The sequence below is a fragment of the Chamaea fasciata genome, unplaced genomic scaffold, assembly GCF_029207755.1.
Source record: "Chamaea fasciata isolate MVZ Bird 193981 ecotype frontalis unplaced genomic scaffold, bChaFas1.0.hap1 SCAF_9, whole genome shotgun sequence".
NCBI lineage: Eukaryota > Metazoa > Chordata > Aves > Passeriformes > Sylviidae > Chamaea > Chamaea fasciata.
Window position 1 is genome coordinate 19839022 of NW_027094094.1, and position 17447 is coordinate 19856468.

The 17447-nt window shown below is 38.6% G+C and overlaps 1 protein-coding gene across 3 annotated transcripts in view; it reads left to right on the forward strand.

Annotated features, from left to right (window-relative positions):
• The window catches only part of HELLS (helicase, lymphoid specific), a 46280-nt gene extending 30355 nt beyond the window's left edge, over positions 1 to 15925 (forward strand). For all 3 annotated transcript variants that reach the window (XM_066191342.1, XM_066191345.1, XM_066191343.1), the window contains exons 8-22: positions 563 to 787; positions 2224 to 2406; positions 2668 to 2811; positions 3390 to 3586; positions 4254 to 4350; positions 5145 to 5306; positions 5813 to 5955; positions 7111 to 7249; positions 8661 to 8744; positions 8832 to 8951; positions 9293 to 9409; positions 10266 to 10425; positions 12686 to 12782; positions 12990 to 13066; positions 15388 to 15925. In XM_066191342.1, coding sequence (XP_066047439.1) covers positions 563 to 787; positions 2224 to 2406; positions 2668 to 2811; positions 3390 to 3586; positions 4254 to 4350; positions 5145 to 5306; positions 5813 to 5955; positions 7111 to 7249; positions 8661 to 8744; positions 8832 to 8951; positions 9293 to 9409; positions 10266 to 10425; positions 12686 to 12782; positions 12990 to 13066; positions 15388 to 15485 — 2043 coding nt within the window. In that variant the 3' untranslated portion in view covers positions 15486 to 15925. The remainder of the gene's footprint in view (positions 1 to 562; positions 788 to 2223; positions 2407 to 2667; positions 2812 to 3389; positions 3587 to 4253; positions 4351 to 5144; positions 5307 to 5812; positions 5956 to 7110; positions 7250 to 8660; positions 8745 to 8831; positions 8952 to 9292; positions 9410 to 10265; positions 10426 to 12685; positions 12783 to 12989; positions 13067 to 15387) is intronic.
• The last annotated feature ends 1522 nt before the right edge of the window (positions 15926 to 17447 follow it).

Below are 17447 nucleotides of genomic sequence, written 5' to 3' on the forward strand. Positions count from 1 at the left end.
AAGGTGAAAAGTTTTAATTTATTTTTTCTAAAAACTGAGTTTGAAAGTATTTATACTTTATAGATTGCTAGTTGCTTCACAAATAAAGGAAATAGGAATTTATTAAAAATTATTTGTGTTTGTGTTCAAGACCTTAAGACAGTAGTTTTTAAACAGTCAAGTGTGGAGATAACAGGTCAGGTGTCTTTTTTGCTTGTGTAGTTCAAGAGCTGCATGCACCGTGTGAATTGCTTCCTAACATGGAACAGCTTACAGGAAGGAAAGCCCTTCTGCTTACAGAAGGGAAAAAGCTGCATTGGATGTGAGGAAGGTTTAAAGTTAATTTACTTTTATGGATAGAAAATTATAAGCCAAATAGCTTCAGTAGCTGTCACCGCCCTTGAATTCTAAAGGAGAAAAGAATCTATAAAGTCTACTCTTGAGTTGACAGTTAACTCAAAGGAAGTCTTTGTGTCTGAGACTAAATTACTTCACTTCACTTTAAGGCTGGTGTAAATTGGGAAGAAGTATAGCAGGCTTTGATGTGCATTCCACTTGTCACATGTTCCTTGACCTTCTACAGGATGAAAGCTCTCCTGACAGCCTGCATCCAGAAGACCTGCAGAAAAATGGAGACTCAAATAGTGTCATTAAGGACAGATTGTGTCAAGCTGTACGACACAGTGCCAAGCAATTTCTTGATCCAGTGCGAAAATTTAATGGACAACCAGTGCCTTTTCAGCAGCCAAAGATTTTTACTGGTGGTGTAATGCGGTGGTACCAAGTGGAAGGCATGGAGTGGCTAAGGGTATGGATGCAATTGAATTTGTTCAGAATTGCTGCTGATTGGAAACAGGCGTGGAGGGAAGAGATGTTAGAAGTCTGTGAGCATAGTTGGTACAGGGAACTGAAAAGGAGAGAGTTATTTATAATCTTACATGGTACAAGATTCTGGTGTTACCAAAAAGTTGTCAAACAGTAAATAAAATGTTTTGGTGTGGGAACGATATTGGTGTTTCTAAACCTGGTTGGTTTCTGGCTGGTGTTCTCCATCTTCCCATTTCCTATCTATTTTCTTGTCAAACTCAACCTCTCCTTACAAAGAATTTGTGAAAGCACAAAGGTTGTACATCCTACTGAGGGACAGTCTTATTTTTCTCTCTCAAGGGCTTCAATACCTAGCCCAAAGCTATTCAAAGATCTGTTACCTTTGTAGGCTTGACACATATGTGTTTTCATTTTTTGTATCTTGGAGTCTTAACTAGTAATATTAACACAGTGTGTTAAAAATGTTGTGTCTTGATATAAAAAATTGTAGGAACTTGACATCAAAATTACTCACATACATTTTTAACTTCTGCCTGTTTCAGCATGCAAGCCAAATTAAAAAATTGCTAACAGTCAAAACTAATTTTAATTCTGCTACTCATCTAATATTTCTCTTAGTATTTTTCTTTCTGTTTTTCCTCCCTACAAGCATACACAGTCTGTTTCAACAGGCTTAGACTCACCCCTCAAGTGTGTGCCACTGAACTTGCTCACTCACTTCTGTTACTGGAAAGCGCCTAGTGAAGACAGGCCTCTTCTGGAGGGAAAACCAGCTTCCTTAGTTGGGCCCTCAGTTATAATAACCTTTTCATGTATCTTAATTGAATAGTAGAGATTGGCCAAAGAGCGCTTCTGTGTGTTTCTGTTCTTTTGTGAGAGGTTGCTCTGTTATTTGTCAGTGTATGTGGTGTCTGCACAAAGAACTTTGGCTGGAGCAGCAGGTGTGTTGGCCAGGAAATGCACCTTTTTCTTGTGGAGGTAGCTCCAGGAGCTCCGTGCCTACAGAAGCTTCTTGAATAGACACCACTGAAATGTCAGCACAGTCATTTGGTCATTTGGAGGGCAGAACTAAGTGAAGTTTTGGAGCTGGGATGAGTAAAACCTTGGGTAATGCAAGCTGTACTTGCAGTTAAAGTGCAGTCTGATGCAACACTAAGTTAGATACTTTCCTTTAATACTGTTCTGAGTTTTGTGCCCTAGTCAGGCACTTAGTTGGCTAGGTATGTATACATCTACATGAGAATATCCAGCATTTACAAGATGCTTGTATTTATTTTTATAATAGAGACAGTCATCTTCACCTGTGATATAAAATGGGCCTTGTAGAGGGTTTCCACTGGTGTTACATTCCTAAAGATCTTTGTTTTTCCAAATGTGTGTTGATTACTTTGCATTTACCTTTTTTTTTTCCCCCAGATGCTTTGGGAAAATGGTATTAATGGCATTTTAGCTGATGAAATGGGGCTGGGGAAGACAATCCAGTGTATTGCAACAATAGCACTGATGGTGGAGCGGGGGGTCCCTGGTCCATTCTTAGTATGTGGTCCTTTGTCTACTCTTCCAAATTGGATGTCTGAATTCAAAAGATTTACTCCAGAGGTAAAAGAAATGAAGACTTTTCTTCTTCTTCCTTAGGTTTAAAAGCACAAATTGTTTAATTTCTATTCTAATTATTTGCATTGAAACCTTTTCTATATACAAGATCATTTTAATTGTAGTTGTTTATGTGGTACTACAAACTGTGTCATGACTTGCTATGTATTTATACAGCCTTCTTATAAGAGATCTCATCATTTCTACTGTCTTCCCATTAGCTTAAAATGGGCATCATAGTCCTGACTTAAAACCTCTTTTTTACAGATTCCACTAATGCTCTATCATGGAGCTCAGCAGGAGCGTCGTAAACTGGTTCGTAAAATTCATGGAAGACAAGGATCACTGCAAATCTATCCTGTGGTCATTACTTCCTTTGAAATAGCAATGCGAGACAGAAATGCCCTGCAGGTATCCAAGTTCTCTTAGCCCTGGGACTGTGTTGTGCCTCAGTACTTAGAGCAGTGCTTTTGGAAACAGTAAAAAAACCCCACATGCTGCCTGTACAATAAGTTTCATACTGTAGCATGTATATTGGCATTCACTTCTGTTTTGTTGGTAGTAATAGTTCTGCAATTTAATGCTTAGGTTCTTCAAACAGAACATTATTCTAAAAGCAGATAGTTACAGCATACCTGCTCTTTTTGTTACCTTCCTGTAGGTGGTGGTTAGGGATGTTTAGAGTAAAAATTATGCTTAGTGTATAAATACTGTGGTTAGCATCGCAGTGGTTGTTTCAGCAAGATGAGCTTCTTCTAGTAGTTTTGTTTTAACCATCTAAAGTTAGATGGTGTTCTAAAAGGCAGTCACCATGAAGCAGGTATGTGGCATTAACTGTTCAGGCTCAGCTCTATTAGTGTGGCAAAGTGAAAAACAGTAAAGAGAACCTTTGTAACAGGCAGTATCAAACAGTCTTATTAGTGCTCTTTAATCATTCTGCCACCTGTTTTGGTGGAATAAAACTAATGAAATACCCTTTATTTTCATAGAGCTGCTACTGGAAATACCTGATAGTAGATGAAGGTCACAGGATTAAAAATATGAACTGCCGTCTTATCAGAGAATTGAAACGATTTAACACAGACAATAAACTCCTGTTGACTGGTACTCCCCTGCAAAACAACTTGGCAGAGCTTTGGTCATTGCTTAACTTCCTGTTGCCAGATGTGTTTGATGATTTGAAAAGGTAGGTTGCAGTCTTATGGTGGAAACTATTTTTATTTGTTCTGTTTGAGTGTTATTAGGAGTCAATAGTTAAACTTACCAGCATGTGAAGAGCTGTTTCATGGCATGGTTATAATTCACTATGATTATTTGGTGGCAAAGGGTTTGAAATGTGTCTTGCCTCACACTTAGTTGTTTCAGAAAGGAAGGAATTAATTGTCGTTTCCCTGGATAGTGGAAGCTGACCTGTGAGGATTTGCGTGAGAGATGTTTGTTTTATCACAAATGCCTGGTGCTGCTTTGAGATTCTCAGAGGTGCTGGATGAAGCTGTGTGAGGCTGGGAAGCACAGAACCCACAGATCCTTCTCTGCAGCAGTAGGGGGTCAGGTGGAAGAGCATTGCCAAAGCAGTGTTTAAACTAATTTTTGGAAAAAGCTATAACCTAGATGGAATATAATAGATGATAATGAATATTCCAACTAGTACAAGTGTTTTTACAAATCACCTAAAACCTCAAGCTTCTGAATTAACAGGTATATTTCAGAAATTCCTCTGGTACTATTTCTGTTCATGATGAATGTGAGTGCTTTATTTTTTTTTTTTAATCACAGGATAAGAGAAGAATTGACACTAAAACAATGAGTAGCTATGAAGTAGGCTAACTTTTTCCCTCCCTTTGTTTTTATAGCTTTGAATCCTGGTTTGATATTACCAGCATTACAGAAACTGCGGAAGATATTATTGCTAAAGAAAGGGAGCAAAACATCTTGCATATGCTGCATCAGGTTTTCATTTATCCTTCATTTTGTATTTTTTATGATGTAGTTGTAACATTGACCATTCATGTCGTGAATTGTGTCAAAATCTTGTTTGTGATGCTGAATTCTGGTCTGAGGTTTTAGTTGTGGCGTTTCTGGACTTAGACTTGTGGGGTGTTTTTTTCAATCTTTACAGCACTTACAAATGCTAAAGAAACAATAAATCTCTGATAGCCACTCCTTTTTATTCTTGGAACTGAATTAAGGTTAGTCAAACTTAATTGCAGTTACAGACTTCCATTTGCCAAGAGATTTAATCAGTGTATTTATTTTGTTAAAAGATAACTGAGGAAACTTATGTAACTGATGGTGAGGGATCTAAACTGTATCTTCTATGTATAATTGTTGATAACTATTTATTTTGGTGAAAGGTTTTGGGAGTTTTCAGAAAATCTTGATTTAAGAAATAGAACAAACAAAACAAGCAGTTTTGTAATAAGATTACTTTCAGTTACTGGAATTTGTAAGAAAGGGGTGCAGTAGTAACTACTACTACTGCACCCCTACTAAGCACCTCAGAATTTTTAAAGTGTGGGTGGATGTGTTGTTTCAACACGTTAGTACCAGCATGTGCATGAAAATGTTAAGTAGGCATATGTATTAAAAAACTAAGCATATGTCTAAATTACTCTCTTGCTTTAAATTGGCAAAATAGCATTACATCAGTAGGCCTGCTTCTGTATTGTTGTCTTGTGTTCTTTCTTCTTAAACTAGCTGTGTTGACAGCTTTGAGTAATTGTAGCATGTGCTCACCATTTCAGATTCTGACACCTTTCCTACTGAGAAGGCTGAAATCGGATGTTGCTCTTGAGATTCCCCCCAAACGAGAAGTTGTGGTGTATGCACCCCTGGCAAAGAAGCAGGAGACTTTCTATACTGCCATTGTCAATCGCACCATTAGGAAACTGCTTGGAAATAATGAGGTATCTACTGATGAGGATGTTAGAAATGTGCTTGCTTTTAATAGTTGGTATACAAAACCATATTGATACTGCTTCATTACCATTGTAACTAAACCTGCTTTTACTCTTAAATTTTTAGTCTATTTTTTATCTATTTCTGTGGCAGTTACTGTGGTAGGCCTGTGGCACAGAACTAAAACAGTATAAGTGTAAATATGTTCTTGATTACTTGTAGCTTGGGAGGGAAAAAGCACTGTTTTCATGGAGTTGACAGTTTCAGCTTAGAATCGGTATGATATGACTGTAGCTTTTTAAAATCAAACAGAAGCTTTCAAAAATCTGCAGTTGCAGACCTTTACAATTTGGCTGCATATCCTACATAGCCAAAATTTAGGCTGCTGAGTCTAAATAAGTGTTGCATGATGTACATCACTGAGGCCTCTTTTCTGTTTTGAGAATTCTTGGATCAGTACAGACCTTTGATCCTGGCTGGCTGCTGTTGATGGCAATGTTCTCATTTCACACAGGAAGAAGTAGTTGAGCTGAGCCCTACAGGCCGACCAAAACGCCGTAGTCGGAAAGTGGTTGATTATTGTGAAGAGCATAATGGTTCACCTGATGACTTGGAAAAATTAATCAGCAAAATGCAAGAGGAAGTAGAGCAAGAGAGGTGCCTGTCTTGAAAGATTTTTTTTTCCTGTACTGTCTGTCTCCCTCTTCATTTGCTTCCAGAGCTTTGCTTACTGAAATTGATCAGCAAGAATGGCATTTAGTTATTCGCTATTCTTGTAGTTTTATAGTTTGTTTATTGGATTTTACTTGGTATTCACTGAGCCATGATAGCAATGATTATTGTACCATTACTCACTGGCTTACTAGAGTTACAGTTAACTGCAGGACTCAGTTGTGGTTTAAGCCCAGGCAGCAGCCAAGCACCACACAGCTGCTTGCTCACAGCTCCATCAGTGGGGCTGGGGAGAGAATTAGAAGGGTAAAAGCTGAAAAACCTGTAGTTTGAGATAAAGGCAGTTTAATAGGGAAGGCAAAAGCTGCACATGAAAACAAAGCAAAACAAGGAATTAAATCACTGTTTCCCAGGGGCAGGCAGGTGTTCAGCCATCTGCAGGAGAGAAGGACCCCATTATGCATAACAGTTGCTTGGAAAGACAAACACTGTCACTCCAAATGTCCTCCACTTCTTTCTGTTGGTGGCTCTAAATTGATGGAAAGTTCCTTGGGCATAAGGAAAATCTTCAGGCTGAAAAGTGTTTATTTTGCCAGATTTTTATTCTATAGCCTGTAAGAACAGACAGGTAAATCTGTGTTTGTGTTACAGTTATGGTATGCATGGATCCCTTAAGTTGGACACAGTACTTAAATATGGAAGAGCTAAATAGCTGTATTCATTGTCATCCCTGCAATGTGGCCAAATTGGGATAGGCAGAGAGCTGATTCTGGCACATCTTAGGTATTGCTCCCCAGGAAATCTGACCGTGTGTTCTGGTGAAGGCTTGCTTCTGTTCCCTTTTCTGCTAGGTGACTTGCACAAGTCAAATTCTGCTTCTAATTACTACTGACTATTCTTTTATATTTTACATTAATAATGGCAAACAGTTATGCCTTTGTTGCCAAGTGTGGCACTCTTAAGAAGTTTTGTCTGGTGTTAGCTTTAGAAACTACAAGGGATTTTGAGGACATGTCACAGCATGTGACTCCATTGCTCGATTTTGTTGTAGGGCTTTTTTTCTCACTTAATATTTTCTTGCTAATATTTGTAGCACAATAACGGGACACTTTCAGTACTAATAAGATGTATCTTTTCAAGGCCAGTGGTAGATGTGAGCATTCCCATGGATTCCGAGGTGAACCTTAAGCTGCAGAACATTATGATGTTATTGAGGAAGTGTTGTAATCACCCCTACCTTATTGAGTATCCTTTGGATCCTGCGACACAACAATTCAAGGTACGCATTTTAGAAGCATTAGAGAAAATTTATTCCAGGCATTAAAAAGCAACAGACTGGGAGCTGATGGCAGTAAGGAATGACCTTTTCAATATAATTTGGCATACACCTCCTATTGAATTACAGCAATATACTGAATCGTTAGTTGAAATTTCTTGCAGCAGCAGTTGGAGGGATCTGTTCAGCTGCTATGCCCATTCAGCCTTTGCTCAGTGGTGCTGTGGTGTTCCTCATTGTGACAGAGCTCTTCCCCTTGTGGGATGTTACTCATTCAGAGTTGTCAGCTTCCATTGACTCCAGGTGCTTTAGGGGCTGCCTCAAGATCTCCTCACCAGGGTTATTTTTCAAAACAAATGCTAACCTTGGTGAACTGTTCATGAAGTAAATTGTACATGCTGCAGGAGGTGCAGTGGTAACATTTAAGTGTGAGTTGTTGAAGAACTGAACCAAGTACAAGAGTATTCTGTTCAGAGAATACAGCATCCTTCCTCAAAAGCAAAAAATCAAAGTTGTATCACAAAGACCAGCTGGTAGTTTAATCTACACAAAGCAGATGGAAATACGAGAGAGTATGAAATAATCTTGAATTGAAAGAATCTTGAAGAACTGGAAGTTACTTGCACATTCTAAATGTAGATTTGTAGGTATGTGTAGTCAGGTTTCCTATTTGGTGAATGATAGCAGAGTGAGCCTGCTGTACTCCAAGAGTATGCTGTTGAAGTGTATCAATGTAGAGTCAGTGCAGAAAAAGCAGATTCTCCAGTCAGGGAAGTGAGGGAAAATTACTGTGTAGAAAATGGAGACTGATTGACAGCTGACACCCCCCACAGGAGTTAGTACTTGCTCAGGACAATGTATTCATAATTACCAATTACATGTGGCTGCTGTATGTTTCAGACCTTAGAAGTTTCTATATCCCTGCCCTTAGCCCATGGCACAGATCAGATCTAAGCTCTCTTGAAGAGGGGTTTAAGGCAGCAGTGTTGAAAACATGCTTTTACCGCTTGGATGATGTGCAATAACTTGTTCAGCGGTGCCTATCTGTGTCCAGTAGGTGGAAGCCTTGTGCCTTAATTACAGGGTGGGAAAGGAAGGGCAGCACTGTTCCATGGGGACAAATTAACAACATGAGGGTTTCTCCTTCCAGAAATGGGGTGAAAAGTAATTAGTTTTAAAAAACTATTATTTGGGCTTATGAAATGTGGGGTTCAATTTAGTTTCATTATGCTTTAAGTGATTCAATGTTGTTTGCTAAAATTAACATTACTTCTAGTATTATGGCTTTTAGTTAAGAAAATGGTGCACATTTGTTTCAGTGAGATTTCAGACAGCTTTTGTTGATGCTTCTGAGTTGGGGAAGCCATTGGTCTCTTTCCCTCCTAATATATAATCTCCTCTTCCCTGTTCCAAGGTTGATGAGGATCTAGTAAAGAATTCCGGCAAGTTTCTACTCTTGGACCGAATGCTTCCAGAACTTAAAAAGAGAGGACATAAGGTAAAGCTGAAGATTATTGGAGGGATGAGATACAGTCGTCTCCTTATGAACAAAATTTGTTATTAAGGAATTTTTCTGGTTTTGTAGGTGTTGTTGTTCTCACAAATGACTATGATGCTTGACATTTTGATGGATTACTGTTACCTGAGAGACTTCAAATTCAGTCGATTGGATGGCTCTATGTCCTACTCGGAGAGAGAAGAAAATGTGAGTAGATGGACATGCCCTGTGAGCACATTAGCAAATTCTGCTTTTGCTGTGACACTGGGATATGATTTTGCACAGCACTTTGCCTTTATAGGCAGAACACCCCTATGCTGAAAACTGTCTTCTGCCTTAGTATTTGCAGCTCAGAAATACTGAAGCAGTAAAGTGTGCTGCTAACCATTACCTTGAGGTATGCCTAAAATGCAGTGCTTCTTAAAAGCTCTGACAATTTGTGTTGTATTTTCTGTGTTCATCTTTTTTAAACAAGTCTCTCAAAATTAAACATTAGCCATGTTATGTTTGGTCCATCTACTTTTTTTAATAGATGAAATCTCTTCCAGATGCATCAGTTTAATACTGACCCTGACGTCTTCCTGTTCTTAGTGAGTACAAGAGCTGGAGGCCTGGGCATTAACCTGACCACGGCAGACACAGTTATCATATATGACAGTGACTGGGTATGTTGACAGATTGTAAACCTAGTAATATGTGTCAAAAAGTGCTTTCTTTTGCTGCTTTTGATGATCATTTACCAGCCCATTATGATATAGGCTATTTCTATAACTTTAATGAGGTGTTACATGAAGGTAATAGTAGCATGTGCAAACATTTTGTGTGTGAAATAATACAGCCTCATTTGAAAAGTCCTGGCTTACTGAATACATTAGAGTTGGTTTCTGAGTTTGCCCCTGAGTTACCAGAAGCAGGAGGTTTATTTGTGTTGTCAATACATTGCCTTCTTTTTATTACTTAAATTTGTGTGTAGCTGGACCTTTTACAGGTTCCCTGTTTACAACAGCTGCCATGTTAGTACCAACTCCGTGAGTTTCCTCTGTGACTTGCCACATGTTTTAGCTAGCTAGGATTCTGCTGCTCCTGTAAGTCTGGAGATTGGGAAAGAAGAGAGGTATGAAAGGAAACAATTGAGGACCTCTGCATCTTCACTTTATTTTAGTAGACAGTGCGCTGTTTAAAATACTTTTTCTTATCCTCCACCAAAGAAACCCAGCACAAACCTACAAGTAAAATTGTCATCTAAATGTGTCATATTAACCATCTGTAGAAAACTGCAGCACATGGTGCAGAAGCAGTCCAGTCTGGTGGGGTTTCTCTGCCTGTGCAGCTATACCAGTAGAGCTTGCCATGGGTAAGCTTAAGAGTCAAGAGAGGTAGAGTTCAATTATACCATGTCTCTTCTGCTTCTGCACTGACTCTAAGCTCTCCATTAAAAATGCTGCATATGTGGTATGCCTTTTAAAAAAAAAGATGATGGCATAACTAAATTGTTACTGATTTATTTCTTTATCTGCTCAGAACCCCCAGTCAGACTTGCAGGCCCAAGACAGGTGTCACAGAATTGGTCAGACAAAGCCAGTAGTTGTTTATCGTCTCGTGACAGCAAATACTATTGACCAGAAGATTGTGGAGAGAGCTGCTGCCAAGAGGAAGCTGGAGAAGCTGATTATCCATAAAAGTTAGTATCTTTCTCTTAGGACTTCATGTCAACATGTGTTGCTTCTTTAAATCTCAAGCTAACAAATTTCACTGTCCCGTTTGCCTCTGTCCACTGTGTTTTAACCACAGAAGTCCAGTCCTGTTTGAACAAAGTGATAAATAGAACAACAGTCCTTGGGTTTATGTAGAGAACAATGGCGATTCTTGTGGTGTTCTTGTCTATGTGGCGTGTCAAACTCCAAAGTCTTTAAAATGTGATTGCTTTGAAGTGTCCCTTTTGGGGATTAGTTTTTCTTGTACAGATCCTATAGGAATCCTGCTTTGCTTCTGTAGTTTATTCTGTTTGTGACATTCAGACTGTAGCTCCTTATATATAGCAATTTCTAAACATTAAGCTCACTTGAAGAATGGCAATTCTTGTAACTTGGCTTCTAAACAGTAACTAGTTTAATATTAAACTTCAGAGGAGGTTAAAAACTTCTCATCATTCTTGTGTTCTCATATTGAGGGGGGAAAAAAGCCTTTTCATGAGGGCATAAAGGGGCAGAAAGGCCACACACCTCTGTCTATTGCACAGTCAAGCCTAAGCTGTGGTTTGCCTCTGGTTCCAGACAATGTTAGCTAATCTTTGATAATACTTTATCCTAATATTAGCCTTTTTCTTTGTAATCTTTTTGCACTGCTGTCTTGGTTTGACTGCCAGGGCTGCCTCTTCATAGGCATGTTATTGACTAGTATACTTTCTTGTTTGGTTTGGTTTTTTAATGATTTGATAATGGTCCAAACTGAAGTTAAAACCCAAGCAGCAAGATTAGCCAATGAGCAGGATGAGCACAGAATGGGCTCTAATAAACGACTGCCATGTGCTAAGGCAGCACTGGAGAGTGGGATTGCTTGTACTGGAAGGAAGCTAGGTGTCAATGCCTGCAGTTTTGCAGTAACTTCAATATTTATCTTGGCATCTGCTGGTGTATCACATGTAAATCTTGCAACTTAGGTAGGGGTGTCGCTTCAGAAACCTTTGGATTCATTGTGTAAATGTAAAGCTGATGTTATTGATCCTGTTATTGTGAATATCTAAAAAAGTGTTGGGACTTTGGAGAAGTAAACGAGGAAGGAATATCAGGAAACTAACCATGTGGGGTATATACAGTACAAAATACTGGAGCTTAAGAACTGGAATTTGTTACGAAACAGGGTTTTTTGGGTTTTTTGGGGTTTTTTTTCCATCTTATGCTTCTGTTACATTGAAGAAAGTTGCTTAGGAAGCTGTAATTTTTCTTTTATCACGATTATGGTAACTTGAGACCTGCACAGCACGAATTTAATACCATGTGGTTTGTGAAACTCTGAAAGCTAAAAGGGTGAGACAGCATCACTAATAATGCCTGAAAGGACCTGAAGCATGTGTGTCACTGCTGTAGATATTAATGGGGGAGAGAATCCTATAGCTCAGACTACTCTGGAACTTGAATCTGATTTGCACTTCACAGATAAACTCAGAGTTCTTGAAGGGAGATGGGAAAGGAGGTAGGGAGGATTTCTGAAACCAAGATACAGGACAGAAGATCAGTGTGATGAAAGGAATCAGTGAAGACACATTAATAAAATGAGTACTTATGTTGATAAAAACTGAGGCAACATGGCACAGAACTGCAGGTCTTGTCAATCTCCTTGAAAATGTGTAAGACCAAGCTTGACTTCATCCATTCTCAGCTTTGGTTAGGTAATAATCTTGTGTAGTGTTTTTTTACAGTTGGACTGACATCCAGATTTGCTGTAAATAGCTGCTAGCATAGTCTCAAAAAAGCAGCCTGTGTCAGGAGTATTATTTTGTTATCTATTTCATCAAACTGAGGCTGTCCTCTCTGCAAACCACATCTTTCACATATTTCCTGTCTTGTGGTTAATGCTACTTACTTTGTTTTAACCAGCTTTACAATATAAAGGGAACAAACCTCAGCCTCCAGCATCTAACTTTATTTACAATGTTTTTACTGTAAGTAGAACTAACAGCTTTTCTGCTCTGTGTGTGCATGTGGGGACATTGAATTGGTGTTTCAATCAGTTCTGCATACCACATATACATCTACATACATCCACATTATAGAAAGTGAAAGGCCTGCATGCAAACCTTCATACATCTCTGGGTTTGTCTCTATTAGTGTAAGGTGTGTTTATCTGAGGGCTAAAACAGTGAAACCTAGCATTAGTTTTGATGTTCAGCAGTAATTTCTTCCAGTCTCTGTGTGCTTTCTTAAAATTTATTCTTTCTACAGATCAGTTCAAAGGTGGAAAATCTGGTCTAGCACAGTCAAAAAGCTGCCTGGACCCTCAGGAATTAATAGAATTACTGAAATCCAGAGACTATGAGAGGTATGCAGATTTCCTATTTTCTTGGACCATGAGTTTCTAACTTGTAACTTGCAATCAGCTGTCAAGAGCTCTCTTGTCTCATGAAGTGGTCTGTGGATCTTCATAGGGGAAAGAATGTTCCAGGGATTCTGCTGCATGGAAAAACTGACTTCTGTGCAATACTAACGTGCTTTTATCTGTATTGAGAGATTATTTCTTCTTTAACAGGGAGGTTAAAGGATCTAAAGAAAAAGTGATCAGTGATAAAGATCTAGAGTTACTTCTCGATAGAAGTGATCTCATTGGTAAGTCTGAGTTTTCATGTTTTCTTTATTCTGTTCAACAGTAAATTCATATTTTGTAAGGGTCTTTGTATGTAGAAATCTGCCATAGCTTCATTTCCCTACAGCTGTGTTGTCCATTTGGCAAAAGACCCTTTGGTCCCTTTGTTGACATTTTTAATATAGTTTGCTGTAGAAGAAATAACAGAACTTAGACAAAAGTATTCCAGAAAACCACATTCAGGCATGCTGTACCCTGAGCATACAAGCATAGATTAGGAGGTGTTCTGCAAAGCAGCTTTCAAGGAGAGTTGCTGTAATTGATCAAATGGAAATTATTCTCAGGGAAGTTTTATTCTAGTAAACTTAAAAACATACTTTGATACTGTCATAATTCAAAATACATTTATCTAACATTGCATAACATTTTGGGGGGGAAAGATGTCAAGTCTAACATTTGGAGGAAATAAATCAAGCTTTTCAGAGTTCCCATGGTTTCTCAGTGGATCAACTATTTAGCAAAAAACCCCAGCCAAACCACAACTGTTTTTTGAGGTTGTCTGCAAATTCTAGTACTTGATCAGGCCAGGATATTGAAAAAAGCCCTTAACTTTCCTGAGAGGAAAAATTCTTGTCCAGTTCATAGGTCTAGAATACTTTGTTTCCCTCAGCATCTTTAGCAGAACAGAACTCCAAGCATAGATACAGGAACAAAACCTCAGCCATTACAGATTTAGAAGTAAAAATTTTAGCCTTAAATAAGTATGCTGTGTGTAGTTTGTGTAAAATGAATTTGCTTTAGGAAACTTTTGCAACATTTTAGATAATTTAGGAAAAAAAATGTAAGGCATTGTTCTGTAAAACTGCTTATTCCAGTTAACTGACTGATAATATAGAAAATTATTCTTGATGAATGGATAACAAGGTCTTATATCTTTACAAGTTCAGACTGTGAAACAATTGGATTTCTCTTTCCAGGCTGAAGAAGGTGCTGTTTATCTTGTGTTATTAGTGTGGAACATATTTATTGTGGTTGTTTTTTTCTTCTTTGCTATGCCAATCAAAATTAATACAATAAAATTGTCAGAAAATGTTAATACAAAGATATTAGTCTGGCATCATAGACTGAATATTTGCTATAGCTAACTGGAGTTAGTGCTTTAGAAAGCGAAATGCCAGCTTCCACCCTGGTAAGCCATAATTACTGAATTTATATAAATATAATACTTTAGCTTAATATTCACTGGAAGGGCAACAAAGTGATTGCAATTGCCAGGAAAACAAGTTTTCAGGTCTTTGAATTTTTGGTATGAATCTGTCTTGGTTTAGATAAGACAGGTATCTGCCAGGGAGGGTTGGAGTCTCCCTTGAAATGTAAGCCCCTCCCCCCTTTTCCAAATTATCATAAATCTGCAATTAAAAGGCTGTCAGGCAAAGATTTTGGGAATAGGTATAACAGTTCTTTACTAGGGATATAAAAACTACAAATGTTGTAGTACAGAAGAATAAACAAAGCAAATAAACAAGAAATCCTAGAAAACCCTGACAGAGTCAGAAATACAACCTGACACCCTGCTGGTCAGGGTGTTGGAAGCAGTCCAAAGTAAGCCTTCCTGGAGTGGCAGATGTGGTTCTGTTGGAGTAGAGATGGTCCTGTTGAAGAAAAAGAGTCTAGTAATGGTGAGATGGGTCTGGTCTTCCTCCAGGGATCCGGTGGAAAACTGGATACCTAGTGGGACTGTGGCTCCTTTTTATCTAGGTTAAGATGGTTTGGCTCCTCCTCCCTGTGTGGAGCAGCTTACAATAGTACAATGTAATATGTGTCACGTCATTGATGAGCTCTTAATGGTCCGTTAGCAGAAGATATTTCCATGGGAGTAGTGAAACAATGAAGAGAGATAAGTAGCACTCCACCATCTGATAAGCGACACTGACCCATTTGGGCAAAGATAAGCAATTCTGCTCCACCCAGATGGAATAGAATAACATGCTCTTTACAAAACCCAGGACAGAATATTACTTACTAGAGCTGTAACTTTATGTTTCTGCTGGTAATTTCACTAAAAACATTTTCTGGGTATTTTTTTCAGAAAAATGAGACTAGATCAGACAGCTTTTAGAACTGCTTTTCTCCATTCACATTTAGCCAGAGATGTTGGAATTTTTTACTAAAAGCATACAGCTGAAAAATACTTTCAAACACAAACTTCTAGTAGCCAACTGGTTAGCAAAATGGTTTTGTCAGCTTGTTCTTCAACTCTCCAAAATGGTTTTGTCAATTTGTTTTCCAGATCTGTTTTCTACTACACCTGTTATTTTTGACCTTTGATTTGTTTTAATCTTAGATCAAATGAAGACCTCTGAAAAAATGAAAAAGGAAAAAATGGGTGTCTTCAAAGTCCTAGAAGAGTCATCAGAGTCCAATGCAGAATGTGTGTTTTAATATGCAAATGTGGCCTCTAAGTAGTCTTTCAGATCTTCCAGAGATGTCACTTATGCTTTCTGGTCCTTGATGCTGACTTTCCTTAAGGCCCTGTTCAAATCCCTTGTGTTCTTCCAGTGAATTTTAACATGTTCTAGAGAATAATGCAGGTGTTAGTTGTAGCTTTAGTAGGCTTTCATAAAGAAGTAAGAAGATGAGCATGTTTCACATTTGCAGCTAGTTCTTGAGCTCAGTGGTATAAGCTGGCAAATTTGTTAAAAAAATCTTCCTGTGGAAGTCCTGAGCCCTTGTTTTTTGGTTGTTTTTTTAAGTATGGTGTCAATTATAGTTTTATTTGGAAGGGAGAGAACGTGCGCCTTTGTTAAAGCCATTTGTGTAGTTTCTGTTTTTAACTTCTGCAAATTATTTTGGTTAAATAAATATCTGTTTTGTTCTAGAAATCTGTGGATTTTGGCTTCCTAAACAAGCAAAGCTGATCTTGTGTCCATTAATTCACACTTTTCTACTCATTTAGCACATTAGCCAATGTCGTACATTTAAAGAAAAACAAACTAATCCCACACAACAGCAGAAAAACACCCACACACACAAACCAAACAAAAAAAAAAAAAAAAAAAACAGGAACCAAACAGCAATGAGCCTAAAATAGTCTAGATCTTTCTGGTGCTGACATTACTTTAGTATTGACTGCTGGTCAGCTCTGGTTTGCCAAAATGTCTTTTAGGTGTCAGTTAAAAGTTGCAGTCATGGAATTGCAAGTGGCGCTGTCACAGTTGCAGTTGTGCTCATTAACGTGGCATAGATAACGCAGAAAAAAAACCTCTACCAACTCAGACTTCAAAAACCAGTTTTCATTCACTTTATGATCATTATTACTCTATTGACCTGATATAGAGAGGGAATCTTAGAGAAGCAAGAAATGTTTATACTTACCTCTAAGGGAACAGATAAATCTGTTAATGAGTAAGCTGGCTTTGACCTTTACCTGGTGAAAGCCCTGTTTTGTTGGTAATTGCTGAAGACAAAAGTTTCTAATTTTTCTGTTCAGTTACTTATTAGCCTGAGTAATACGAAGTCCAGCATGTGGTGTCTCCACGTTACATTCACGCTGCTAGTCTTCCTGCATCCTTTAAGTCGAGTGAAGATCTACAGGATCTAAGAATAAATGATTGTACTGGATTTGGCTGAAGTAGAACTAGTTTTCTTCACAGTGCATGGTAAGGGGCTGTGTTTTGGATTTGTGCTGAGCACAGAGTTGATAATATAGAGATGTTTTTGTCACTGCTGAGCAGGGCTTGCACAGAGCGAAGGCTTTTTTGCTTCTCATACTGCCATGCCAGTGAGGGGTCTGGGAGCACATGGGAGGCCGGGAGGAGACACAGCTGTGATAGATAGATGATCTGAACTGGCCAAAGGCATATTCCAGACCAGAAAACATCATGGTCACTGTGAAGGCGGAGATGGAAGGAGGAAGGGGAGATGTTTGGAGTGACACTGTTTGTCTTTCAAAGTAACCATTACGCAAAATGGGGCTCTGCCCTCCTGGAGATGGCTGAACACCTGCCTGCCAATGGGAAGCAGTGGATTAATTCCTTGTTTTGCTTTGCTTGTGTGTGTGGCTTTTGTTTTCCCTGTTAAACTCTCTGTATCTCAACCTAATCTTGTTACAGGCTTAGTAAGTGACAGCTGCTCCCACACAGCCTACATAACTTTTGAAGACTGATCTACCCTGCTTAACCTGAAACATGGTGCAAAATCAAAGTAATTGGTGTTAAAAATGACAGATGGTGCTTTGTGCTGTGCTGCCCACCTTCATGAGACAGTTCCTCTGGCAGGATGCTCGCCCACTCAAACTGCCCAACATGCTTCACATAGGACCTTTTATGTGTTCTTACAGTACTGGTAACTTCTAAAGCAGGCAGCTCAGTGTGGTTGCAAGGCATGAGTGACCCTATTTAATAG